General features: G+C 54.5%; 1 protein-coding gene across 1 annotated transcript; it reads right to left on the reverse strand.

Moving 5' to 3' along the window:
• Positions 1-86: 86 nt before the first annotated feature.
• MYBPC2 (myosin binding protein C2) lies at positions 87-25,118 on the reverse strand. The gene is made up of 28 exons (XM_036833390.1): positions 25,010-25,118; positions 23,805-23,894; positions 23,192-23,278; positions 22,893-23,041; positions 22,457-22,574; positions 21,281-21,329; positions 21,034-21,093; positions 18,697-18,890; positions 18,317-18,449; positions 16,303-16,427; positions 16,107-16,212; positions 14,430-14,602; positions 12,761-12,926; positions 11,586-11,692; positions 11,317-11,346; positions 10,574-10,713; positions 9,313-9,472; positions 9,118-9,222; positions 8,489-8,677; positions 7,902-8,036; positions 6,201-6,368; positions 5,957-6,045; positions 5,660-5,855; positions 5,244-5,383; positions 3,756-3,915; positions 3,262-3,398; positions 1,567-1,753; positions 87-210 (listed from the first exon to the last, which is right to left on the reverse strand). Exons 1-28 carry the CDS (start codon positions 25,026-25,028, stop codon positions 200-202), a joined length of 3,423 nt encoding a protein of 1,140 aa, XP_036689285.1. The 5' UTR covers positions 25,029-25,118; the 3' UTR covers positions 87-199.
• Positions 25,119-25,822: the final 704 nt, after the last annotated feature.

The following is a 25,822-nucleotide window of genomic DNA, read 5'->3' on the forward strand; positions in this document are numbered from 1 at the left end:
GTCCCCATCACCCAGCCCCAGGTGACTAAGCCCTACAGGAGGAGGAAGGCGGGGCTACAGACTCAAGAAGGACAGACATATGGGAGTCCAAGACAAGACTACGATCTTCTCATTGATAACTCGGGAAAGGGAAACATGTTGGGGGAGGTCCGGGTTAGGAGTCAGCAGCCAATTATCTTGGCAGGTGGAAGAGAGAGCTTCACTGCGGCACTGTCGGGGGGGGAAAACAGAAAAGGGTGGTAAAAATGCTTGTCCCACAGCCACCCGCCCCTGCCCCCGGCCCTCCGCCCGCTGGGTTCGCTTGACCAGCATGGGGAGCAGGTTTTCCCTTCATCACCTAGCTCGGCACCTGGTCAACCCAACTCCATAGAGCCCTGATTCCTGTAGTTTTGAACCCAAAACTGGGACGTTCTGATTACGGAGCAGCTGCTGGAGACCAGCCGTCACTGGAATCCTGAAGTAGGGATATTTCTGAGTGGATTCAATGGTTGATAAGGGGGACGGCAGAACCCTAGGAATCATCAGTAGGTCGGCCTGGCAGATCAGTGCTTCAGAATGACAGGGAGTGCTCCCTCTGGACGCTTTGCTAAGGGTCTGCAGCCCCTTCTGTCTACTGGGCTGTCATCAGAGCCAGGGAGGGACTCTGGAAGCCCCTATGAATGTCAGTCACCTCTGAGGGACTTGGTTAGCGGCCTCCCCACGAGCCTTGGCTGGTGGATGCTTGTTGGACTGAAGCCCAAGGCGGCGGATGCAAGGAAGAGCATTCTGGGTAGAGGGAAAAGCATGTGCAAAGCCCCAGGAGCAGGAGAAGGCACAACCAGTTTGTCCAACCGCCAAGTGCTCGGTGTGGCTGGAAAATGGGGGCGCTTGAGGCTGGAGAGGGGCTGGGGGTGGCAAAGGCAGGACCATGACCCCAGGAGGAAGGGTTCCAGGGCTGCCGGGGAGCCCTGGGAGGGCTGTGAGCAGGTCAACTGTGGATATGGGCCAGGCACCCTCTAGGGCCAGGAGGTGGAACCGGAGAGAGAGACTGGAGGCCCTGAGGCCCGAGAGGAGGCTGGGGCAGAATTCAGGAAGGAGGACAGATGAGGCTGGGGCTGTGGGGCAGAGAGGTGGGGACAGGAGGGGGACAGGGACAGGCTTTGGAGGGGGCTCATTTTTCGGGGCTCCCACAACCCCCGTCCTCTGCCGCTACCCATGTTGGTTTCAGTGCTGTGCCACACACCTCCCCAGGCACACTGGAAGCCTTAGCGATCATTTGCTAAGTTCTTCTCGCCCTCATCCACCTCTTATTTGTCCTTCAGCTCCTTTGGAAAACCTCCTGCCCAGGCCGGGTCAGGCGCTCCCCTTCCCCCACCCCTACAATACCCTGTGCTGCCTTCCCTCCCCCACGTGTCGCCCTGAAACGTCCTGCTGGGGTCTGAATCGGCTTCCCAATCATACGCGCAGAGGGCGCGGGTCTGCCTAGGCTCCGGTCTCAGCCTGCTCAGCCCCGGCCTCCCGTTAGCTTGGTAAAGGGAGTGGGCGAGGGTCGGGCAGGCACAGCACTGGGGCCCGCCCCGTGCTCACTTCGGACTTCCAGCTTGCACTCGGCCAGGGCCTCCCCCAGCTCGTTGACGGCCCGACACGTGTAAGTCCCCGAGTCGAAGGAGGACGGGCGGCGGATGTTCAGCGTCAGGACCCCCAGGTAGTTGTTCATCAGGTACTTGGGATCTCCGCTGATTTCCACATTGTTCTTCATCCAGACCACCTTGGGCTGTTGAGGAGAGTGGGAGAGGAAGCCATGTGACAGAGGGTCCCCTGGGAGATGGCAGAATGGGCCTTGGGAGGCAGATCTGGGTTCTCCTTTTGGCTGTGCCACCTCCTAATTTTGACTGGCTGACCTTGGATGAGTCGCTTCTCCTCTCTGACCCTCAGTCTCCTCTTCGGTAAGAGGAAGAGCCCGCTCCTTGTGGCGGCCCATAGGGCCCTGCACGATTTGGCCCCATTACTCCTCTGCCCTCACTTCCCACCCCCTCCTTCCATCTGCTGCACCCACACGGGCTGCCTTACTGTCCCTCAGACACAGGCAGGCTCCCACCTCAGGACCCGGCACTGGCTCCTGCCTTTTCCAATACTGCTCTTCCCTCCTCTTTTCACCTAACCAGTGCGTGCCTATCTTTCCGGTCTCAGTTCCCCTGTCACTTCCCGGGTCCTAGACTGGAACAGGAATGTCCACGTTACACTCTCACAACTGCCTGCATTTCCCTAGCACACTCACCACCCTTTATAATTTTATAGTCATTTGTGTGACTTCGGATGAATGGCGGTCTCCCCCAACAGACGGGAACTCCTGTTCAAATCACCAGCACGTAGAAAGCCTCTGAAAACGTGTGTTGAATGAATGAATGAATGCATGATGTAAATAAATGAAGCGAATGAATGAACTGAATAAATGAATGGATTGGTAGGGAAATAAATGAGCGGGATGAATGAATGGACGGAGTTAGTGAATAAAGCAGTAGACAGCGGTGATGGCGGGAGCGAAAGAAAGAATCCACGGGATGCCCACAGGAGCTGACGCTAAAAATTGGCAAAATGTGTCAAAAGGGCCAGGCAGTCAATATTTTAGGCTTTTTGGGCTCTGTGGTCTCTGGGTCATGGACCACACGCAAACCATTAACGTGAAAGCAAAATAACAAAAAAGAAAAAGAAAAAAACGTTTTAAAAATTATTTATCCCCTTGTGGTCCAGTGGTTAGGACTCGGCAGTTTCACTGCCAGGGCCCGGGTTCAATCCCTCGTCGGGGAACTAAGATCCCACAAGCCACGTGGCACAGCCAAAAAAAAAAAAAAATCTTAGAGAAACCGGTGGCAGGCGGATTTGGCCCGAGGGCTGTAGTTCGCCAGCCGCTGGTCTACGTGGGTCTTTGGAGTTCAAGGTTGCAAGTGTCCACATTCCCAGACAGCAGTCTGGAAACCAGATAGGGCAGGAAGACGCCAAGGAGCCCTGCAGGTTTAGACCCCCTCCGCCCCAAAGATTTCTGTTTTTGAGGGAAGTCAGAGTGTAGTGAGCTGAGACTTGGGCTCTGGTTAGAGCAGAGAGACAGGAAGTGGGTTAAAAGTGAGCAAATCCCACGAGCAGAGAGAGAACTCAGGGAGGAAGAGCCCGTGTGGCGGGCAGGCAATGGGGCTTCACCTTGGTGAAGATTTCCCTACAGGGTTACACATTACACACACTGCGCGCGCGCGCACACACACACACACACACACACACACACGGCACCTTCGGGTAGCCTCTGACGGCGCAGTTGAGAGCTGTAGCGTAACCAGCCACGACTACCCGGTCAGGTAGAGGCGTCAGGAACTTGGGAGGCGTTCGGAAGTCATGCTCCTTGTACTTAGGCATTTTGAAGGTGGCACCTGGGGGAGGGGTGACACACCTGTAAGGGGACAGATCCTGACTGTCCCCGGACCACCTCTCCTCCAGCACCAGGTGCCATCAACTTTGAGTCCAGGGAGGGAGACTGTATATAAAATAGATAACCAACAAGGACCTATTGTATAGCACAGGGAACTCTACTCAATATTCTGTAATAACCTATATGGGAAAAGAATCTGAAAAAGAATGGATATCTGTATATGTATAACTAAATTACTTTGCTGTACACCTGAAACTAACACAACATTGTAAATCAACTATACTCCAATAAAAAAAATTTAAAACCGAGAGAGAGCGGGCGCTGGGGCTGCCCCTCGGAGCAGTGGCAGTGGCTATACCTGTCTTGAGGATCCAGGCCGTGTTCTTGGAGACGCCAGGCGAGTCACTGAGCCCACAGGTGTTCTCGCTGTAAACTCGGAAATAGTACTCGTTGCCCACGATGAGGTCTGACACGGTGCAGGAGGTTTGCCGGTTGTGTTCGTAGACGTTGAACCACTCCTACGGCATGGGGGATGGGGAGGGGCCGGGAGAGTCAGGGACACGGACCCAAGCAGGCGCCTCGCTCATAAAACCCACCGTTCCCCAGCAGCTCTGTTCACAATGGCCGGAAGGTGGGAACAACCCAGGTGCCCATCAGTGGATGAATGGACAAGCAAAACGTGGTCCATTCAAACCAGGGACTGGTAGGGGAATTCCCTGGCGGTCCAGTGGTTAGGACCCCACGCTTCCACTGCAGGGGGCACAGGTTCGATCCCTGGTAGGGGAAATAAGATCCTGCAAGCCGCACTGCGCAGCCAAAAACAAAAATCAAACAAAAAACCAGGGCCTAGCACTCAGCCGTGAAAAGGGCTGAAGCACGGATACCTGCGACAATGTGGATGAACCTGGAAAACATGGTGCTGCGTGAAAGGAGCCAGACACAAAAGTCCACATAGTGTGTGACTGTATCCATAAGAAATGTCCAGGAGGGGCCAATCCACAGGGCCAGGAAGCAGATGGGGGGTTGCCAGGGACGGCGTGGGAGGGAAAGGGCAGTGGCTGCTTCATGGACGAGGGGTTTCCTTTTGAGGTGATGAAAATGTCTTGGAACTAAATAGGGTGTTGCACAACACTGGGAAGGTGTGAAATGCCACTTGAAAATGGTTAATGCTAAATTTGGCTAGATGAATTTTACCTCAATAAAAAAGAAAGAAAAAGAAAACCTAGGGCTTCCCTGGTGGCGGAGTGGTTGAGAATCTGCCTGCCAATGCAGGGGACACGGGTTCGAGCCCTGGTCTGGGAAGATCCCACATGCCGCGGAGCAACTAAGCCCGTCAGCCACAACTACTGAGCCTGCGCGTCTGGAGCCTGTGCTCCGCAACAAGAGAGGCCGCGACGGTGAGAGGCCCGCGCACCGCGATGAAGAGTGGCCCCCACTTGCCGCAATTAGAGAAAGCCCTCCCACAGAAACGAAGACCCAACACACCCAAATATAAATAAATAAATAAATAAAAATTAAAAATAAAAGAAAACCTATTAAAGAGTTCCCTGGTGGCCTAGGGATTAGGATTCCAGGCTTTCACTACTGGGCCCAGGTTCAATCCCTGGTCGGGGAAATGAGATCCCTCAAGCCGCCTGGCACCGCCAAAAAAAAAAAAAGAAAAAAAATCTATTATGCACCAAATCTCAGCCAAAAGGCTTTCCTCCCTGTCCCGGCCCATTCTCCCACATTTCCCGGTGCCTCAGTTTCCCCAGCTGGGAAATGGGAACAACACACCTGCTCTGACAATCTGGCCAGCTTTTCTCCCCGCAAGCCCACTCCAGCCCGGGCCCCGCTGGTCTCTCACCATGGTTTTCTTGTCGGCTTTCTGGATGAAATACCCGGTGACCTCACTGTTGCCGTCATCCTTGGGGGGTTTCCACTCCACCAGCGCGTTGCTGCCCCACACCTCCTTCACCATCACCTTCTCCGGTGGCCCTGCCTTTTCTGGAAGATGGGGGGCGTGTTGTAAGTCACCCCAAGCATCCCTAAACGTCCAGTGCCTCACCTCCTCTCCCCTGTCCATCCCCACACCCTCTGATCTCTCTTAGGCTTTTTCCCACTCCGCTTTCCTCCCCTTCTGCCCCACGGCCAGCTCACACCCTCCCCGGCTCCAGTCTCTCCACTTTCCCCTGTCCTGGGTCCTCCTCATCTCCTCCCATCTCCTCCCCTCCCCCCTCATCGCTGCCTCCTCCATCCCCTCCCGGCCTGCGGGCCGCGCACCCACGACCCGGATGTGGATGGTGGCCGTGTCCTTCGTGTTCTCGATCTGCACGCTGAGCTCGTACTCCCCGGAGTCTGAGCGGGCAGCCTGGCGCACGAAGAACACTGTGTCCAAGTCGCTGGTGCGCACGTGCACGCGGGAGGTGTCTATGGGCGCCCCGCCCTTCGTCCACACCACATGCGGCCTCGGCTTTCCCTGTGCGGGGAGGCGGGGAGGGCGGCGAGGTTAGCCCGGGTCTCGCCCGCAGAAGCTGACCCCTCACCCCTGCCCCACCCCCCGACCCCAGCTCGACGCACCTGGAAGGGAATGACGAGGTTAATTTGCTCCCCCACTTTGCGGATGTAAGTCTGGCGGAGGTGGCGGGGCAGCCGGATCTTGGGTTGCTCTGAGGGCACAAACCCAGGGAGGGGCTCAGCGCCGGGCCGAGGAACTCGACGGAGGGACAGACAGACCAGGGGCGATGAGGTTGTCGCGGGAGGCCCTAATGATGACACCAACTTGGTCTTTAGGAGAGCAGAGTCGGGGGTCAGGAGTCCTCACCCACAATCTCCTGGATGGTGACCGGCTGGGCCAGGGTGGCCGGCTGGCTGCGCCCGGCGATGTTGACCCCAACGACGCGGAAGGTGATTCTGGCTCCCGTGGGGAGGTTCTTGACAGTGAAGCCACAGCGCTCCACCAGCTCCGTGTTAGCAGGGATCCACTCGTCAGCTACGAGAGAGGAGCGAGGCTGGGGACCTTCCTTCAAGACCTTCCTAGGTGCCCCTCCGTTTGTGTCCTTTCAGCGCCTAGGGCCCCACCGCAATGAATAGCTGCAACGGACATTTCTTGAGCATTTCTTATGACCAGGTTGGAGCTAATTAATGTTGGCTCATTAACTCCTGCCTCCATTCTGTTATCCCCATTTTAGAGACGAGGAAACTGAGGCTCAGAGAGGGTAAGGGATTGGGGGTGGTAGTTACAGACAGCTCCTCGGATTTCCTGCTTGAAAATGGGTGCTTTTCCATCGTGGTTTTATTGCCATGGGTTGGTGAACCAATGTGAGTCAGACCAACAATCAACAGGGTGAACTCTAACAAAAGTATAATAGGTTCTGAAAGACAGATTGGGGAGGGGTGGGCAAGGGTAGGAACTGGGTAAAGAGCGCTGGGAAGAGAAAAGGAAGAAATTGACCAGAGACCACCCGTCCATCATTTACATGCATCCCCAAATTCTGTCATCACTGTATCCCGTCAAAATGGAAACTGTTTTCGCCATTTTTAGATGAGGAAACTGAGGCTTAGAGGCTTGCCCAAGGTCACACAGTTACAAAGTGAAGGGACAGGATTGGAACCCACATCTGTCTGACTTAAAGCCTGGGATACAGTGTCAAAATGATCTTGTCTGTCTCCCCAGTGAGAGGACCATGTCGGAGATATCCCCAGAGCCGGGGCACTGGGCCTGGCATGGACTCAGTGCTCAATACGTGTTTGTTCCGTGGAGGATTGAGAGTGGGATGTGTGGAAATATGGATAGGTGGATGGACAGACAGATGGAGAAACAATGCATAATTAGATGGTTGGATGGTCATATAGGCAAACGGATGGATGGAAAGAAGGGAGGGAGGGAAGAAACATAGTGGTGAAGCGATAGTTATATGGATGAAAAAAATGTTACTGGATGGATGGATAGTTAAATGATCCAAAAAATTTTCAGATGGATAGAGAGATGGTTGGATGGATGACTGGGTGGGCAACTGGAAAAAAAGAAGGAAAGAAGGGAGGGAGGGAGGGAGAAATAAGAGGTGAAAAAGAGGGAAGGAAAAGGAAGGAAGGAAGGAAGGAAGGAAGGAAGGAAGGAAGGAAGGAAGGATACATGGATGGAAGGATGGATGGATGGATGGATGAAAGATTGGTTGGATGGTTAGATGAATGGATAACTAGACAGAACAGAGGAGGAGCAAAGTAGGTAGTAGATAAATACTTGGATGGATGGATAAAAAGGTATCACTGTATGGAGGATGGGTGTAGCGGAGGGAGGAAGGGAGCGGGGAGGGAGAGAGGGAGGGAGAGAGGACAAGCTGGTCACTGGGGGCCTGGCTTGACCCATCCCATCCCAGGGATTCAGGCAAGCGCAGACAGAAGGGCAGTTCGCTATGGCAGAGATCTGTCCCTGCACTGCCCTATTTGCAGTCCTCTGGACCGGACACCCACTGGGACTCTGTGTGTGCCACTGCCCCCCAGCAGGCCAGACGGGGTAACTCACAGCCCTCCACGCAGTACTCCACCAGGTACCCATCGATGCCACCTGCCCCAATCCTATCTGGGGGCCGCCACTTGAGGGTGGTGGTGGTGTCTGTCACGTCCTCCACTGTCAGGTGCTGGGGTTCACTTGTGGGCGCTGTAAGAATCCACGGAAAGGGGAGGTGGGGTAAATGAGGGCTCAGGGGTCAGAGCTGGAGTCACTGGTCAGGAAAGGGATCAATATGGTGGGCCAAAGGTCAGGGAGCAAGGATGTGGTATCACGGGTCATTAAAACAAGATCTCAAGGAATCGTGAGGTCTCCAAGGGCAGGGATAGGTGTCTGTGTGGTAGGTCAGAGGTCAATGACATATTCGGGGGACAGCATGGAGTCTAGGATCATAGAGGTCGGTGGCTGTTGTACGGGATCAGGAAGAGGTCAGGAGGATGCGTGGGGCTGGGTGGTCAATGTCTTGAGTTGTTGGATGAGAGGGGACAGAAGTCAGCGGAGTCAAGGGAGTAAAGGCCAGGGTGTAGGGTTAGAGATCAGTGAAGGGCAGGCCATGGGTCAGAGGTGGACGGGGGCTCGGTGAGGGTGCAGAGAGGAATCACCAATAGGCAAGAAGGGCTTGGTGTTGACGCTGGGCTGGGAGACCCCAATGGCGTTGACAGCAAAGACCCGCATCTCGTAGAGGATGCCCTCGATCATATTGGTGGACTCATAGGTGGTCTCCGGGAAGACCTCGAAGTTCAGCTTCATCCAGCGCTGAGAGCCCTTCTTCTTCCGCTCCAGGAGGTACCCTGGAGGCCCCCGCAAGCGGAGAGAAGTGGGAAGTCATGGGGAGGCCTGGGGTCCCAGGTCAGTTGGGGCAGTCAAAGGCACATCAAAAGGTCACACGACTCAGAGAGGTCTGAGGCCGTGAATCTTGAGTTGATCTCAGGGTCACAGAGCAGTCAGAGGTCACCCGTCATGGGGTCAGGGATCAAGAAGGGCCACAGGTCATGAATCAGGGCATAAGGAGTCACAGAAAATCCTAGGCTGTTAGCCAAAGTGAGGATTCCCAGGTTGCTGGGGAGTGAAGAATGCTAGGGAAGGCAAAAGGGACTGTGAGATATTGAAGACGGAAAACCGAGTTTCCGAGGGTGGTCATTGAGGATGCTAAGGGCTCTTGGAGGTCAAGGAGAAGTCAGGGGACAGGGGAGGTCAGAGGTCATGAGCACCGTGGCACACGGGCACTCACCGGTGACCGGCTGTCCCCCGTCATACTTGGGTGGCTCCCAGACTAGGGTGGCCCAGTCTTCTCCAACCGATGTGACACGCACAGCCTCCGGGGGGTCTGGGACATCTGGGGAAGGGGAGGCAGGGTGGTCAGAGGGCACCTCATGGCCTCGGGGAACCACCCCCTGGCTCAGCCCCCTTGCTCCCCTCTGCTCACCCACAACCTGCAAGAAGATGGAGGCCATGTCCTCGCCGACGGGGTTGGTGACCTTGATGGTGTAGTGGCCCTGGTCAGCTCGTTCTGCGCTCTCAATCACGAAGCTGCTGGTGTCTGCCCGCTTCTCGATGCGGACCCTGCCCTCGGTGCCTGAGAACACCTGAACACAGCCCACCAGATGGCCTTTTTCTACCCCTCTCAAAAGCCAGACCGGCCTCCACCCCTCCCCTGCCCGACAGTCTCCAATGGCTCCCCGTGACCACACAACGACAGGCTGTAGACCCAGCACAAGAGGACCTGCTGGGTCTTCCCGCAGCCTCATCACCCCCTGCCACTGCCCTCCTTGCCTTCCAGACACCACCCTTCATTAAAAACACCAGCCTGTCTCATCCCCAAGATTTTGCAAAGCTGATCCCCAGGGCATGCAATGCCCTGACCCACTTCTCTATCTGCTATACCGTTACCCATCCTTTAGAACCCACCCAGAAGTCGCCTCCTCTGGAAAGCACTCCTGGATGCCCTCAGCTGAAAGTGACAGCCCACTTTGTCTGCTATGACAGAATCCTCGTAGCTTCTGGTACCTCCCTTTCTCTCAGCCCTGATCACCCTGAACTGTGACTGTTTGGGCACGTGTCTGCCTCTCTCCAAAAGAGAAGGCTCCAGGAAGGCAGGGGCTGCATCTGATTCATGGCTGTGTCCTCAATGCCTATGCAAGAGCCTGACATACAGGAAACATCAGGGGCTGTTTGCTGAGTGAAGGAATGAATGAAGATTGAGTCAAGTCTATCCGTTTTACAGAAGAGGAAACTGAAGCCCAGAGGAGAGAAGAAAAATTGAACTCTTCCAGGGCCTGGAACATACAAGATGAAAATATTTGTTGGATGGATGGATGGATAAGTGGATTGATTCATGGATAAATGGACAAATGGATTAATTACTGGATGAATTCATTAATCAATCAATGAACTGATGAATGGAAAGATGGTTAGATGGATGAATTGATGGATGGCTGGATTGATTGATTGATTAATGGGTTAATGGATGGATGGATGAATGGATGGAGGACTCATCATGTGCTAGGCCAGAACCATGTGATGAACAAATACAATCTCCAATCTTCACAACAACCCTCTGAAGAAGGAATCAAATTCCTCATTTTACAGACAATGAAACTGAAGCTCAGAGAGGGAAACCAGCTTGCCTGAAGTCACCCAGCAGAGCTGAGAGGGAGAAGTCAGGGCACGGGGGAAGCTCCACGTACCTCGTCCTCCTTCATCCAGGTGGCGACAGGAGGGGGCTCCCCTGTGATGGACACGTCCAGCCTCAGCTTGTTTCCAGCCACGACCACGATTGAATTTTCTGAGGTCTTCCCCGAGAAGTCCAGGTGGATCTTTGGTGGCTCTGGTGGCAGAGGAGAGATTCTGGGGAACTTGGGAGTGGGCAGCTGGGCCCTCCCGATCCCCTTCAGAGGATCTCCTGAGAAGCTGGGTTCCAACAGCCACAGAGAACCAGCGGTCCAGGTCCCCTGCCCCTTCGCCCTCAGACCCAGGATCCAGACCCCCAGCCCCTCCCCCCTCAGACCCAGGATCCAGACCCCCAGCCCCTCCCCCCTCAGACCCAGGATCCAGACCCCCAGCCCCTCCTCCCTCAGACCCAGGAGTCCAGGCCCCCGGCCCCTCCCACCTCAGACCCAGGAGTCCAGGCCCCCGGCCCCTCCTCCCTCAGACCCAGGAGTCCAGGCCCCCAGCCCCCTCCTCCCTCAGAACCAGGAGTCCAGGCCCCCAGCCCTCTCCTCCCTCAGACCCAGGAGTCCAGGCCCCCGGCCCCTCCCACCTCAGACCCAGGAGTCCAGGCCCCCGGCCCCTCCTCCCTCAGACCCAGGAGTCCAGGCCCCCAGCCCCCTCCTCCCTCAGAACCAGGAGTCCAGGCCCCCAGCCCTCTCCTCCCTCAGACCCAGGAGTCCAGGCCCCCAGCCTAAGGACCACAGCAGCCTCTGGTCCTTACCTTGCTTGGGGACGTACTCCACCGTGATTTCTGGAGGACAAAGAAGACTGATGGTCAGGTCTATGAGGCCCCTTATCCCACCCTCACACCCCATCACCCTGGGACCTGGGGGGTTGGGAGGTGGATTCAGGCCCATGACTGTCCCTCCTCCCACAAGCACCTGCTGTCACCCCCAGCGTACAGTTAGGGAAACTTAATCCTGAAGGGGGTTGGGGTCTGGGAGGGTGGATGCTGTGGCACCCAGGGGGAGAACAAGGAGGTATCCTCACCCAGGAATTTGAGTTTGGCCGAGAGGGACAGGGCAGAGCCGTCGGGCACAAATGTGTAGTCTCCCTCATCCTCAGGGTGGACATCGTCAATCACCAGTCTGTGGAACCTAAGGGGAGTGGGGGGGTGCAGGGCAAAGGTCAGGCCAGGTCGCCCTGGGGACCACCACGGAGAAACACGCTCCTCAATGCGGTCCCCGTGCTCAATGCAATGCTAGTGCCTGGACCCACATCTCGCTCTGCCCCTTACTAGCTGTGTGGCCTTGGGCAAGTCACTTAACCTCTCTGTGCCTCCGTTTCTTCACCTATAAAATAGAGGTAATGTTCACAATCTACAAGGGGGTCGTTGTAAGGCATTTAGAAGACTCCCTGGCACCTGGTAAGTGCCCTGTAAAGCATTAAGATTAGTTCTCGGCATTATTGACACCATCAGCAGGCAGGGGCCTTACACAGAACCCAGAAAAAGTCGACATCTGCCAAGAGCTATTATCAGGAAATCCACGGGGGCACGATGTTCTGCCGGCATCACAGTGGTTCTCGGCATTCTGCAGATTACCAGGTGTTTATCTCAGGTGTCCACCTGCTACGCTTGGAATTCCAGCCCCGTTTCCCTAGCTAGGTGGCCTCCCCGCCAAAGTTGACTCTTTGCAAATATAGTCACAAGTTTCTCGTCCTGTAGCCGTAACCCTAACCTTGCCGCCTGTGACCTCCTTTGCCCCATAGGATATAGTGGAAGTGACACTGGGACAGCACTCAGCCCAGCCCTCAGAGGCCCTCTTCGCTTCTGCTCTCTCTCGGGACACCTGTGTCGGCCACGTGAATATGCCAGGACCGGCCTCCTGGGGAATGAGGCGTCCCACGGACCAGAGTGGAGGCAGCCCAGGTGACCCAGATGAGGGCCTGAGGGAGCCCAGGAAGGTGGCCATCTGAGATCAACCAGCCTCCAACCAACCCTGAGACTCACAGTGAAATAAACCCTTGTGCTTTATTGTTGTTGTTTGTTTTGTTTGTCCGCAGTCCTGCATGGTTTGTGGGATCTTAGTTCCCCGACCGGGGATTGAACCCAGGCCATGGCAGTGAGAACAGAGTCCTAACCACTGGACCGCCAGGGAATTCCCTAAACCCTTGTGCTTTTAAACCACAGAGTCTGCAGACCACGTCCGCAGTCCACTCCGTACCTCCCGACGTGGGTTATGGTGATCCTCTTGCTGGGCCGCACCTCGACCCCATTCTTGTACCACTTGCCCGTGACCTTCTCATCGGACACCTCACACTTGAACACGGCCTGTTCTGAGGCCTTCACCGTCACATCTGCGATGTCCTGCAGGACCTCCAGCTGTTTCTCTGGATGGGGAGGGAAGGAGAGGGGGCCATGAAACTGCGGTCAGTCCACAAAGATTGGCGAACACCCATTATGGGCCAAGCAGTGTCCCAGGTTCTGGGATTCCGGCCGTGAAACAACCCAGAAACAATCTGCGGGCCTCGTGAGCTCACGTTCTAGTGGGGAGACAGGCAGTGAATGGGAAACACATAAACCAATAACTAGAGGGAGTGATGAGGCCTGAGGGATGATGGCAGGGAGGCCGCAGAAGGCTCCCAGGTAGAGGGCACAGCATGTGCAAAGGCCCTGCAGAGGAAAGCAGGCTTGTTGGTTTGGGAAACAGCCAGCAGGCTGGTGCAGAGTGAGCAAGGCAGATGTGGGAGATGGCACAGGCAGGACACATCCCACGGGCCACGGAGAGCACTTTGCATTGACTCTGAGTGAGGTGGAAACCGCTGGAGGGTGTTGGGAACATGGCTGGCGTCTGACTTACACTTTTTTTTATTTTAGTTTTTTAAATAAAACAATGCACTTGTATGGCTTAAAAATAAAATGATAAGAGGATGTAGATACAGAGCGGGAAATCTCTCACCCAACCACTTCCAATCGCACCGGTCTCGATCCCTTCTCCAAAGACACTATAGCCAGTTCATAGCCAGAAAAGCAAAGACGTACATACAGTTCATTCCCTTCTTTCTTTCTCTTTCTTCCTTCCTTCCTCCCTCTTCTTTCCTTCCTTCCTTCCTTCCTTCCTTTCTTTCTTTCCTTCTTTCCTACCGTCCTCCCTCCCTCCTTCCCTTGCTGCCTCTCTTTCCCCTCCATACAAATAGTGGCATATTTGCTTCTTCACCTAACAATATATCTTGGAAACCCTTCCAAATCACTAACTAAAAATTGTCCTCTTTTATGGCTACAGAGGGAACTACCATCATTTATCTGGCCTATCAATGACTCGGGCTTTTTTTTTTTTTTTTTTTTTACTTTTTATATTGAAAATATTACAGACTCACAGGAGTTTGTAAAAATAGTACATAGAAAAAAAAGGGGGGGAAATAGCACATAGAGTCCCATGTACCCTTCACCCAGCTCCCCCAATGGTGACATCTCTCGTAACTGTAGTCCACTATCCAAACCAGGAAACCGACATGGGTCCAGTCCTGTGAACTAGACCACAGAATGTGTTCAGTTTTCACCATCTGACATTTTGCAAGGATCACTCTGGCTGGAGTCGGGGTTGAGGCACAAGTGTAGAAACAGAGAGAGCAGTGAAGAGACTATTGCATCAGTTCAGGGTATGAGGGGGATGGAGACCTGGGCCAGGTGAGGGCAATGGAGGTGGAGAGAAGTGGTGAGATTCAGGATATCCTTTGAAGGTGGAGCCACCGGGATTTGCTGGTGAATCAAATGTAGGGTATGAGGCAAAGAAGGAGTCAGGGACAGCTCCAAGATTTGGGGCTTGGGCAACTTCGAGCGGCGTGTTGAAGCATGTGCAGTGCAGCTCCCTGCCCCACCGGGAGGCCCCCTACCTCCCACGATGAGCTCCGCCTCACACTGGCCGCCGTTGGTCATGACCTGGTAGTGACCACTATCCTCCAGGGTCACATCCGAGTAGATGAGGATGTGACGCTTCCCATCCTTCTTTAAGCGGTACATGGCCTTGAAGGAATCCTCCCGCGTCAGTTCCACGCCATCTTTCATCCTGGGTGGAGGGGACAGGAAGGGGAGAAGTGAGGGGCCCGCTTAGGCCGGAGTCTGGATGTCAGAGGTGAGTGAGGGGCCAGACAGACAGTCCTGAGCAGGAACGAGGGGTCAGAAGGGAGATCACGAAAAGGAGGAGAGACAAAGGTTGACAGAGGCGTCTAGAATGGATGGATCACAGGTGGGGATTGGGGAGAGAAAGAGGAAGAAGAGGTCACAGGCTACAGGTCTCAGTTGGAGGTCAGGAGACACAAAAAAGGGTCATGGGGAGAGGTCAGAACATGGAGGACATTCGGGGTCACAGAGAGATGTCAAATATTGTGGCCTCAGTAAATGGTGCTTCCCTGCTTGGGCCAGTCTTCCCACTTCACTTCTACCTCCTCATCATTCGAACCTCAACTCAATCATCACCTCCTCCAGGAAGCTTTCCCTGACCTCCTGAGTCCTTTTCTCCTACTAAAAAGTGGTTATAGCATCAGTTACTGCTCCTCTGCAAGATCAATACTTGTCAAAATAGAACTTTGATATTTATTTGTGTGATGACTTTATTAATGCCTGTTTCTGTTTTCAACACACACACACACACACACACACACTCCGCCCCAGCAGTTTGCCAGATCATAAACTCCACAAGGGCAGGTGCCATGTTAATATATATTCTCTCCATTTTCTCTCCAATACATAGAAGAGTGCCACCACACAACAGGTGCTCAATAAACACTTGTTGGATGGGGGAATAGATGTAAGAATGGACGAATGGATGGGTAGATGGGTGAGTGGGTGGACGGGTGGGTGGATGGATGGATGAATCAATGGGATGGGTGGGGAGATGATGGATGGATGGATGGGGGGCTGGGGAGATGGATGGATGGATACATGAATGAATGGTCAAAGGATGGATAATTGGTTGAATGGGTGAATAAATAACTTAAAGAATCAGAAATAGCAGGGATCAGGAAAAAGACCTGGAAGAGGATGGGATGGGGAGAGGTCAGAAGTTTCAGAAAGAGGTCATGGGTGAAGATCAGGATTTATAGAGAAAGACTGAGGTCTCCTGGAAACTACCAGTTAAAGGTCTGAAATCTTCAAGAGAGGTCCTGGGGCTTCCCTGGTGGCTCAGTGGTTAAGAGTCCGCCTGCCAATGCAGGTGACACGGGCTCGAGTCCTGGTTCTGGAAGATCCCATATGCCGCGGAGCAACTAAGCCCATGCACCACAACTACTGAGCCTGTGCCCCACAACTACTGAAGCCCGCGGGCCTAGAGCCCGTGCTCCGTGACAAGAGAAGCCAGGGCAGTGAGAAGCCCACGCACTGCAAGGAAGAGTAGCCCCTGCTCGCCGCAACTAGAGAAAGCCCACGCGCAGCAACGAAGACCCAATGCAGCCAAAAATAAATTAGTAAAATTAAATTAAAAAAAAAAAAAAAGAGAGAGGTCCTAAAGATCAAGGCTGAGGTAAAGACGCTGTGGGCATCTGTAGGGAGATCAGGGGTCAAAAGTCACTTACCACATGACTTGGGCACCCTCTTCTGACACCTCCACTGCCATTTCTACCCGGTCGCCCACAAACACCTGCTGGTCCTCAAGGGGTGTGATAATCAAGACTGGGGGTTCTGTGGGGTGCGGGGCGACAGGAGGTCAGTAGTTTCAGGATCCCCTCCAGAGCCCAACTCCCCAAGCTCACGCCCAAATCCCGGCCTCACCTCTGACGAAGACCTCAGTGAAACACTTCTCATCTTTGACGACGACCTCATAAGCAGCATCGTCTGCCAGTGTACACTTGTTGATGGTGAGAATTCGTTTCTTACCAACATTCTCAAACACGTGCCTGATGCAAAAGTCTCAGCTCAAGCCAGGGCATGGAGGAGATTCTGCATCCACCCATCTATCCTCAGGACAAGCCACTCCCTCTCAGAGACAAATTGTGTGGGAGGAGATCGATGGTCCAATTTCTAGTATTTAAGTAACCACAGCGGAAATACTAACCGTCCACCCATATCCGTCTTCTTCCATTTAGCAGTGACACACAGCGACCCACCTAGAGAACTACATTTCCCAGCCTCCCTTGCGGCTGGGCGGGCCGCACCACTGAGCTTGGACCAACGGAACGTGAATGGATGTGATGGCATAACTGCTAGGTCATCTCTAATTTTGCGGTGCTTGTTCTAGACTTCTCTCCTTCCAGCTTCCTGTCTGATAGACACAGATGTGCCCATGACCCGCTTCAATCATGCAGATGAGGACAACACCACAAGAAATGGTGTAGCCAAAAAATATGGAACCTGCGTCTAGCTCAATCCGCCAGAAATACCTTTCTCTCTAAATTAATATGTTCTGGGGACTCTTTGTTACAGCAACTTAACCTGTATCTTAATTAACATAATTTTAATCTTATCCAAAATGCTCGTGATGAGAAATTTAGAAAACACAGCCAAGGGGAAAATAATAAAAATAGAACCCATCCATAATTGTATCACCAAGAGATAACAGCTACAAATATTTTGGCCTCTCTCTTTCCAATCTTTTTATATCTAATCTATATGTAGATTAACATTTTGTGAAGCAGAGATAAGTACTATGCTTCTGCACATAACACTAATCTTGAACAGCTTCCCATGTTAGTATAAATTTTAGAATATCTTTTTTAGTGACTGCACAGCACCTTAACATGGAATTGTATGTTTTGGTTATTTGACTTTTTGCTACAGCAGCAAATGCTCCAGTGAACATCCTTGCAGCTAAATATGCATAACCATGATCATGCCCTTACGATAAATACCTAGACTTGCACAATCTAAAGGTTTTGGGGGGACTTCCCTGGTGGTCCAGCAGGTAAGACTCTGCTCTCCCAGTGCAGGGGGCCTGGGTTCGATCCCTGGTCGGGGAACTAGATCCCGCATGCTGCAACTAAGACCTGGCACAGCCAAAATGAAATATTTTAAAATTAAATAAAGGCTTTTGAATACACTGCCCTTTTGGAGATTTGCCGATTTACATTCCCACCAATAACGTGTGGACCTATTTCCCTATGTCTTCTCCAGCTCCAGGTTTTATCCTTTTTTTGGGGGGGGGGCTGCACCCTGGCATGAGGCATATGGGGATCTCATTTCCCCAACCAGGGATCGAACCCGCGCCCCCTGCAGTGGATGCGCTGCGTCTTAACCACTGGACTGCCAGGGGAGTCCAGATTTTATCATTTTGTGAAGTTTTTGCCCATCTGGAGAGCAGAAAGACCATTGGTGGGTTTTTTTGTTTGTTTGTTAATATTTATTTTATTTATTTATTTGGCTTCGCCGGGTCTTAGCTGTGGCATGCGGGATTTTTAGTTGCAGCATGTGGGATCTTTAGTTGTGGCATGCGGGATCTTAGTTCCCTGACCGGGGATCGAACCCAGGCATCCTGCATTGGGAGCGCAGAGTCTTAACCACTGGGCCACCAGGGAAGTCCCAAGACCGTTGTTTTGAATTGTGTTATTATTATTGGTGGTGGTGGTTGTGTTTGCAAGGTTGAATATGTACTTAGTGAATTAGCTATTGGGTTTCTTCTAACTGAATTCCTGTTCTTCATCACCTTTGTCTATTTTTCCACCGAGGTATTTGCACTTTTCATATGGATGAGGGAGCGTCCTTCCTGGGTTAAGAGTGGCCAGCCTTATTTCTGGACTCCCTCTCTGGGACTTGGATACCCCCCAACCCGGGGACTGCCCCTCTCACATACTTGCTACTTGGTTTGATTTCCTGGCCGTTCTTGAACCACTTGAGGGGAAGGTCTGGGTTGCTAATCTCTACCACCAACTTGATCTTGTTGCCTCTGTCCACTTGGTAGGCTGGATCCAGCTTCTTCGTGAAGGCTGGAGATTGAGGGATGCAAGAGGGATGGAGCTGAGAGGTTCTCACTGCCTTGAGCTGTCAAGTCTCCCTCCCCAGACCACCAAGGTCAGAGAGCTTCCTATGAACTTGGAGGCCCCTGAGAACTGGCATCTCCATTACTCCTCAGATTAGGACCTCCAAAAGATAAGTCCAGGGTTCAAGCATCAGATACCTATGATGCTGGAGTCCCTATGGGCAGGGCCCATCTCCCCTCAGACCAGCACTGACCTGAACCCTTCTTGACCTCGACCTTGGCCTTCTTGAGCCGCTTCAGCATGCCCCGGAGGTCAGTGATGCCATACTGGAAGGCAATCCTCTCATACTCGCTCTTCTTTGCCCCTTTCAGGAGCTCCCAAATCTCAGGCGGGATGCCTAGATCATCGTCATCTTTCTTCTTTTTCTTCTCCTCCTCAACCACCTGCCTGAAGGTGGGGAGAACAGGCCGGGGCCACCAGAGAGTGAGGCGGTGAGGGTCTCCCTCTGCCTTCTCCACCCACTTGCTGTGTCACTTTCTCTCTCTGGGTCTGTTATTCCTTATCCTGTCCCACCTGAACCATTGCCCCAGCCTCCTCCCTGGCCTCCTGACCTCATCTCATCCCTTCCGCTCCAGTTGGTTCCCCACTTGGCCCCAGAGGGCTATTTCTGCCCCCACATCAGATGCCATCTCTTCCCTGCTCAAAACTCCTCCATAGCTCCCCATTGCCCTCAGGAGGAAACCCCAGCAACTCAGCCTCGCAATCACAACCTCACCCTCTGTCCCATCAAACTCCCACCACTATCCAAACCACGCTACTTGCCTTTTCCTGAGCACTCTGGGCTCGCTCCTGCATCCCAGCCTTTGCACAACGTCTTTCCCTGCCTGGACGACCTATCTCCACCTGCTCTTCAATCCTACAAATGCTAGTACCGAAGTTCCCTCCTCCACGAGGCACCCCCTGTCCTGCCAGCAACATCAGTTGCCCTCACTCTGAGCTCTCACAAGGTCCTCATGGGACCTTCTCTCTGACCACACTAAACCGTCTTGGTCTGTGTCTGTGTCGGCTGGACCAGACCCATCTTCCCAAGGCAATGAGTGACTCAATGTCAGGGAACCAGTCAAACTTCTCCCTGTCCCCTGATCAGGGCCTGGTAGACGGGAGGCCTCAGAAGATGTTTGATGAGTGAGAGAGAGTGAATCTCTGGAAAGAAGGAAGGAAGGGAAGGGAACAAAAGAAGGATAGATGAGTGGGTGAATTTGGGGGACATATGAATATCTGGATTGATGTACAGAGCATTAGGTGGGGAACTGGTAAATGGGTGGAGGGGTCCATGGATGGCTAAGCTGATGGATGAATGGGTCAATGGATGGGTGGGTTGGTAGGGGATGGGTGGCATTAAGATAGGTGGATGGGTTGATGGAGGATGGCTGGGTAAGTGGGTGGATTGATGAGTTGGTGGCAGATGGTTGGGTGAGCACAGTTGGGTGAATATGTTGATGGAAGATGCCTGGGAAGATGGTTGGCTGGGTAAAGACAAACAGATGAATGTATTAGTAAATGGAGTTGTTGGGGATTTGGTTATGGGGATAGTTGAGTGAGTAGAAGGATGGATCCGTGGACCAGCAGATAATGAATAACTGAGTGACTGGACAAGCATCATGTAGAATAATATAAATTTGCCAATATTCAATCATTTTTTACCTACAGAATAGCAATTTCATATAGATGAGTCTAACAGAGAGCTATCTGGGAGGATGGGTGTGCCGTTGAAGAGGTGAACAGTTGACAGAGGAATGCCTGGCTAGATGGGGAGGTGGATGAGTAGATGGGTGGGATGTTGGACTCAGTTGAAAGAGAGATACAGGTGCAGATGGATACACAGGTGGGAAGGTGGATGCATGGTAGACAGATGGCTGGTGGAAAGGTGGATAGATGGGCGCCTCAATAGATGGGGAAGTGGATGATGCAGTAGGTGGGTGAAGGATGAATGAATGGGTGAATGAATGGGTGGCTGAGTGTAATGGCCGATGCATGGATGGACAAGTGGGAAGAGGGGGGTAGATGAATGGATATGTGGGCAGATGGATGGGCGGTGGGCAGGTAGGTGGATGGGTAGATCTGTAGATGGATAAATAGGTAGCTGGTTGCCTGAATAGATGAGTGGGCAGACTGATGAGTGGGTGGGTTGATTAGTAGATGGATAAATAGTAGCCGGTTGGATGGATGGATGAGTGGACAGCCAAGTGGATGGATGGATGGTTGGTTGGGGGAACAGGTGGATGAGTGGGTGAATTGGAGCCTGAGTGGACAGGAAAGTGGATTTGAGGGTGATGGGTTAAAGGGTGGGTAGGTAGGAGAATTGATGGGCAGACTGTTGGTTGGGTGGGGCTGTGGGTAGGGGTGTGGGTGAATGGGCGGATGGGTGAATGGACAGGTGGCTGGATGGGCAAGGAATGGGTAGATGGAGGGGCGGTAGAGTCCCAGGATGGCAGTGGGGAAGCAATGGGGGGCAGGGGGGCCTCACCCACCATCTTTCTCCTCCTTGAGCCCCCACCTCCCCTTTCTGTGCCAGGCGGGGGGGACTCACCTCTTCTTCAACAGGCCGCTGAAATCCAGCTCACCTTTGCCTTCCCGTGTCCTTTCACCCCTGTGGCCATTGAGAGGGAGTGTGAACCCCAAGGAGGTCCCGACCCTCAGACTCACCCTGGGTCCCCACTCCTTGCCCTCCCTGATCCTCCCCTTCTCCCACAGCTGCCCCTCCCAAGGGACACCCTCCCATGGTCCTTGGCACCAGGACATACTCCTGCCCCTCCCCAGGGTCCAGGGTCACTTACGAACGCTTGAAGCTTTCTAGAGTCTGCCCAGCGGCGTCCTGATGGGGCGCTGGGGAGAGGCAATGGGGGAAGGGAAGGTGAGCTCGGAGGCAAGGCCTGATCTAAGACCAAGGGCGCCCACCCCGGGCCTGCACAACCTCCCCCAGACCCCTTTTCCTCCATCTCTTGGGCCAGCACACCCTCTCACTTGGGCCTGGACACCCTCTGCTTGTGGACGCATTTCCCTGGCTGCCATGCACCACCCTCTCTCAGCGGCCTGTATCCCCCTCACACCTGGGCCGGCTGGCCCTTCTCCCTGGGGCTGGGCAATCTCATTCCGTGTGCCCTCCATGTTTAAGTCCCCACACATCCTGGGCTGCAGATGCCCCAAAACCTGTACACCCTCAGAGTTCCATACACATGTTCCCAAATCTGTGTAACCTCCCATCCATCCTGTATACCCTCACCCTAAACCTGTCCACCCTTAGACCCCCCTGAAATAAACAGGAGACAATACAATGGAAATCATACTTTAAAAAACAAAAAACAAAAAAAAACCTGGGAGGGCTTCCCTGGTGGCGCAGTGGTTGAGAATCTGCCTGCCAATGCAGGGGACACGGGTTCGAGCCCTGGTCTGGGAAGATCCCACATGCCGCGGAGCAACTAGGCCCGTGAGCCACAACTACTGAGCCTGCGCGTCTGGAGCCTGTGCTCCGCAACAAGAGAGGCCACGATAGTGAGAGGCCCGCGCACCGTGATGAAGAGTGGCCCCCACTTGCCACAACTAGAGAAAGCCCTCGCACAGAAATGAAGACCCAACACAGCCAAAAATAAATAAATTAATTAATTTAAAAAAAAAAAAAAAAACCTGGGACACCCTCACTTCCCGAGCCCTTACTGACACTTTCTCAAGCTTGTACACTGTGACCCTGGAATCTACATAACTCACCTCCTAAGCTCCACGTGAACACCCCCAAACCCTGAACCTTTTCACCCCCAAATCTACACCTCCTCACCCTCTAAGCCGGTGGACTGTCTCCCCAATTTTGAAGAACCTGAGCCCTGCCTCTCTGCTCCATCTTCCGAAAACCTGTGCCCGCCTTACCCCCACATCAGTACACTCTCCCAACACCTGGCTGACAGATCCATCCCCCCAACCAGACCCAAGACCCCTGGCCCCCACCCCCGCCAGCGTACCCTCCACATCAACTTTGAAGGCACAGCTGTCGCAGATGTCCTTGGCTTTGACCTCGAGGCGGTAATCCCCGCGGTCACCCAGTACCACCTTCCCGATGTGCAGCTCCAAGGCGTATACCTGGGGGCCAGGCCAGGGGTATGGGTGCACATGACCGACCCCCAGTGCCACCCCACCTCCCCCAGAGCCCACCTCACAACTCTCTCTGAGTGCCCCCAGGAAGGGCCAGCTGTCTCTTCCCATGCCTGGACAATCTTGGCCTCTGGGGGCCTGCGTCCCTGACCCTGAGAGCTCTCTGGGCACGCACACGCCGTGCCCAAGTGCACCCTGCCCTGGCCCAAACATTCTTCCCTCCTGCCCGGCACAACCTCTACCAAGGAGCTCCACACGACCTCCAGCCCTGGCCCACAAGCCCTCGAGTCCCCACAGGGTCCTCACATCGCTGGCAGGGTCGTGGGACTCCTTGAAGGAGAATCGGGCCCCACTCTTGCTGACGAGCTCCAGCCACTTCCCCTTGAACCACTTGATGGTTGGTTTGTCCGGCAGCTCTTTCCCGTTCAACTTGGCCAAGATCACGGCATCCTTTCCTGGGTAGGGGTGGAGGGGTGGGAGGGAATGGCCAGGCAGGAGTCATAAGACTCCACAGAGAGGACTGGGAAGCCGGGAGACCCCAGCCCCGCCTCCCTCAGACCCAGGAGCCCAGCCCCCCACCCGATCCTCCCCGAGGCACCCCTCACCAGCCTCCACCGACACAGAGTCTGGTTTCTTCAGGAAAATGCCGGTGGGCTCCGCAGTGGTGGGAGACTGGTCCTCAGGTGGGGCTTCTGCTCAGGAGACAGGATTAGGGGGTCTAAGGCCGGCCAGGGAGGGGGCGGCAGGCCACTTTGGGGGCGGGGTTGAGAGTGAATGAGGGACCCTCTGCTCAGCAGTCAAAGACCTTGGGGGCACAGTGGCTTCTCCTGACCTGGGAGAGATCACGCGTCATCCAGGTAGCTGCGTGACCAGGTTCCCCGCCCCTTTGGGCCTCAGTTTCCCCATCTGTGAACCGGATGGTCTTAAATGGGGCTTTGGGGTAGGAGAGGGTAGACTGGGGCGTTCAGAGCTGGGCAGGACTCGGTGATGAATCAGCCAGTTGCTGGGGGCTTGAAGGCCAGGCTGAGGGGCTAGGCTCTGTCCTGGAGGCACTGGGGAGCCAGGGAGGGCTGTGAGCAGGGGAGGGCGGTCAGCACTGGAGCTGTGGGGACGGTGGACTAAAGGAGAGAGAGCGGGAAGGTGCAGAGGGGCCGGGGGGGGGGGGGGCTGGGGGATAAGGTGCCAGGTTCTGCCCGACCCTCTGGAACACCATCTCACCTTTGGGGGGCTCTGCAAGAGCCTCTTGAGGTGGCGCTTCCTTGGGAGCCGGTTTGGTGGCATCTTTGTCTGCGGGGGCACCTTTGGCCGCTGTGAGGCAGGAGATGTTCACAGTTGAGCACCACGTGCTCAGCGTTCTCCTCTTCCAGAACCCAGGAATGCATGTCCCTGGGCCCCTCCTCCTTCAGAATCTGGAGTCCAGCAGTCCAGGTGTAAATTTATCTCTAATCCCAGAGTTTGTGAGATCCGGTTTCTCCTTGCCCCAGGCAGGCCATGCCCCATCTACCCAGGCCACCAGCCTCTGACCTTTTAGGACTTGGTGGTATAATTAGCTCTTCCCCCCGGGCTGGAAACTGGATACTCGTGCTGACCACAGCATCTTTCACCTGCCCTGCCTGCTGGCGCCTGGCCCGCTGGGGCCCCAGCTGCAGCGAGGGGCTGGACCACCATCCCTCAGCCTGGCTGGTCTGGTGCCAGTGGACTGGACACCCCGGGAGGAGGGGTCCTCCCTGGGGGCTTGTGCCTCCTCTGTTCACTGCCTCATAGAGAGAAAGCCCCATCCCCATATAAAGAAATGCCTCCAGTCCCATTCAAAGAAGGGCCCCAAAACTGCACATAAAGAAAGGCTCTCCAGCCTCTATATGGAGAAGGTCCCCTAATTCCTACACGGGGAAGCCCCAATTCCCATTGAAATGAGGTCCCCTCAACCTTGTACAGAGAAGTCTCTCCTCACCACACAGAGAGGAACCTCTAATATCTAGGCACACAAGGACCTCACTCCCCTGCCGCGAAAGGCCCCAATCCTCACTCAGAGAAGAGACCCCAGTCTCTTCCCAGAAGACCCCATCCCCAAATGTAGAGGACCCCAAACGCCCTGCAAAGACTCTGCAGTCTACAACCACAGGACTCCCATCCTCAACGAGAAAAAAGGGACACAAATTCATAATCAGAGAATCTCCATCTGCACCCAGAGATAAACCCCCAACTCCCTACAGAGAAAGGAACCCCTACCACCCCACAGGGAAGGGGAACCCCCCTCCCACCTAACACAAGTATGGGACCCTCCCATCCCACACAAGGAAGGGAGCTCCTCCCCACACAGAGAAGTCACCCCATTCTCCCAACCCCACAGAGGGAGAAGCCCCCAAACCCCATTCAGAAAACAGAATCGCATCTCCACATAGGGAGGAAGTCCCCAAATCCACCTGGTTTTTCCTCAGGCATGTCGGCGGATCTGCTCCCTCTCCTCTGACCGCAGCTGCGTCCCGATGGGCCTTAGGGAGGACAGGTGGGCCCCCGGGGGAGCCCTTTAAGGAGTCCAGAGACTCCCAGGAGGCCCTGGGAGGCATCAAACGCGCCTCCCCACCCTCCCCTGCAGCCCCACATTCCGCCTGTGTGTTCTAAAGGGCGAGAAATAACAGCTGGACAAGGAGAGATGGCTGAATGCCAGGTCCCCAGGGAGGAGGGGCTGGGGTTCCGACACCTGGGTCCGAGGCAGGACGTGCCGGAGGCGGGGGACTCCCGGGTCTGAGGGAAGGGGGCCTGGGGGCCTGGACTCCTGGGTCCAGGTGCAGAAGGGACGTGGAGTCCAAATTTTTGGGTCCCAGAGAAAGAAGGATGAGGGCCTGGACTCTTGGGTCCTAGGCAGAGGGACAGTAAAGGACTGGGGTCTGAAGTGGGTGAGGGCTCTGAGCCAGAACTCCCGGCATGGGGGTTGAGGATGGTGGGGAAGACAGGGTCTAGAAAGCCATTCTTAGTATCTGCAAGTCAGGAGTTTTCGGGAAACCAGAGCCGGGAGGGAGGGTCCGGTTTCCCAGGGTAGGCAGGATGGCCGCGGGGGAGGCGGGGGGGGAGGTCTCTGTGCCCGCAGGGAGGGCACTGAGGGTCGGGGACTCCGGAGTCCCATCCCCGGGCGTGGGCATACATGATGGCTTGGGGCCCCGGCCACCTGGGACCCCGGATTGGCCGCGGCCCCTCCTGGGACCGCGCCCTGCGGGCTCCCCGCGATGGTTCCCGGA

The sequence above is a fragment of the Balaenoptera musculus genome, chromosome 19, assembly GCF_009873245.2.
Source record: "Balaenoptera musculus isolate JJ_BM4_2016_0621 chromosome 19, mBalMus1.pri.v3, whole genome shotgun sequence".
Lineage (NCBI taxonomy): Eukaryota > Metazoa > Chordata > Mammalia > Artiodactyla > Balaenopteridae > Balaenoptera > Balaenoptera musculus.

What these genes read in the sequence shown, in the direction of transcription:
- MYBPC2 (XM_036833390.1), bottom strand. An exon ending in GGAGTACTGCGTGGAGGGCT is followed by an intron (nt 6,369 to 7,901) that starts GTGAGTTACCCC and finishes CCTCTCTCGTAG; the next exon opens with CTGACGAGTGGATCCCTGCT. An exon ending in ACCTCGTCATTCCCTTCCAG is followed by an intron (nt 5,856 to 5,956) that starts GTGCGTCGAGCT and finishes CTCCCCGCACAG; the next exon opens with GGAAAGCCGAGGCCGCATGT.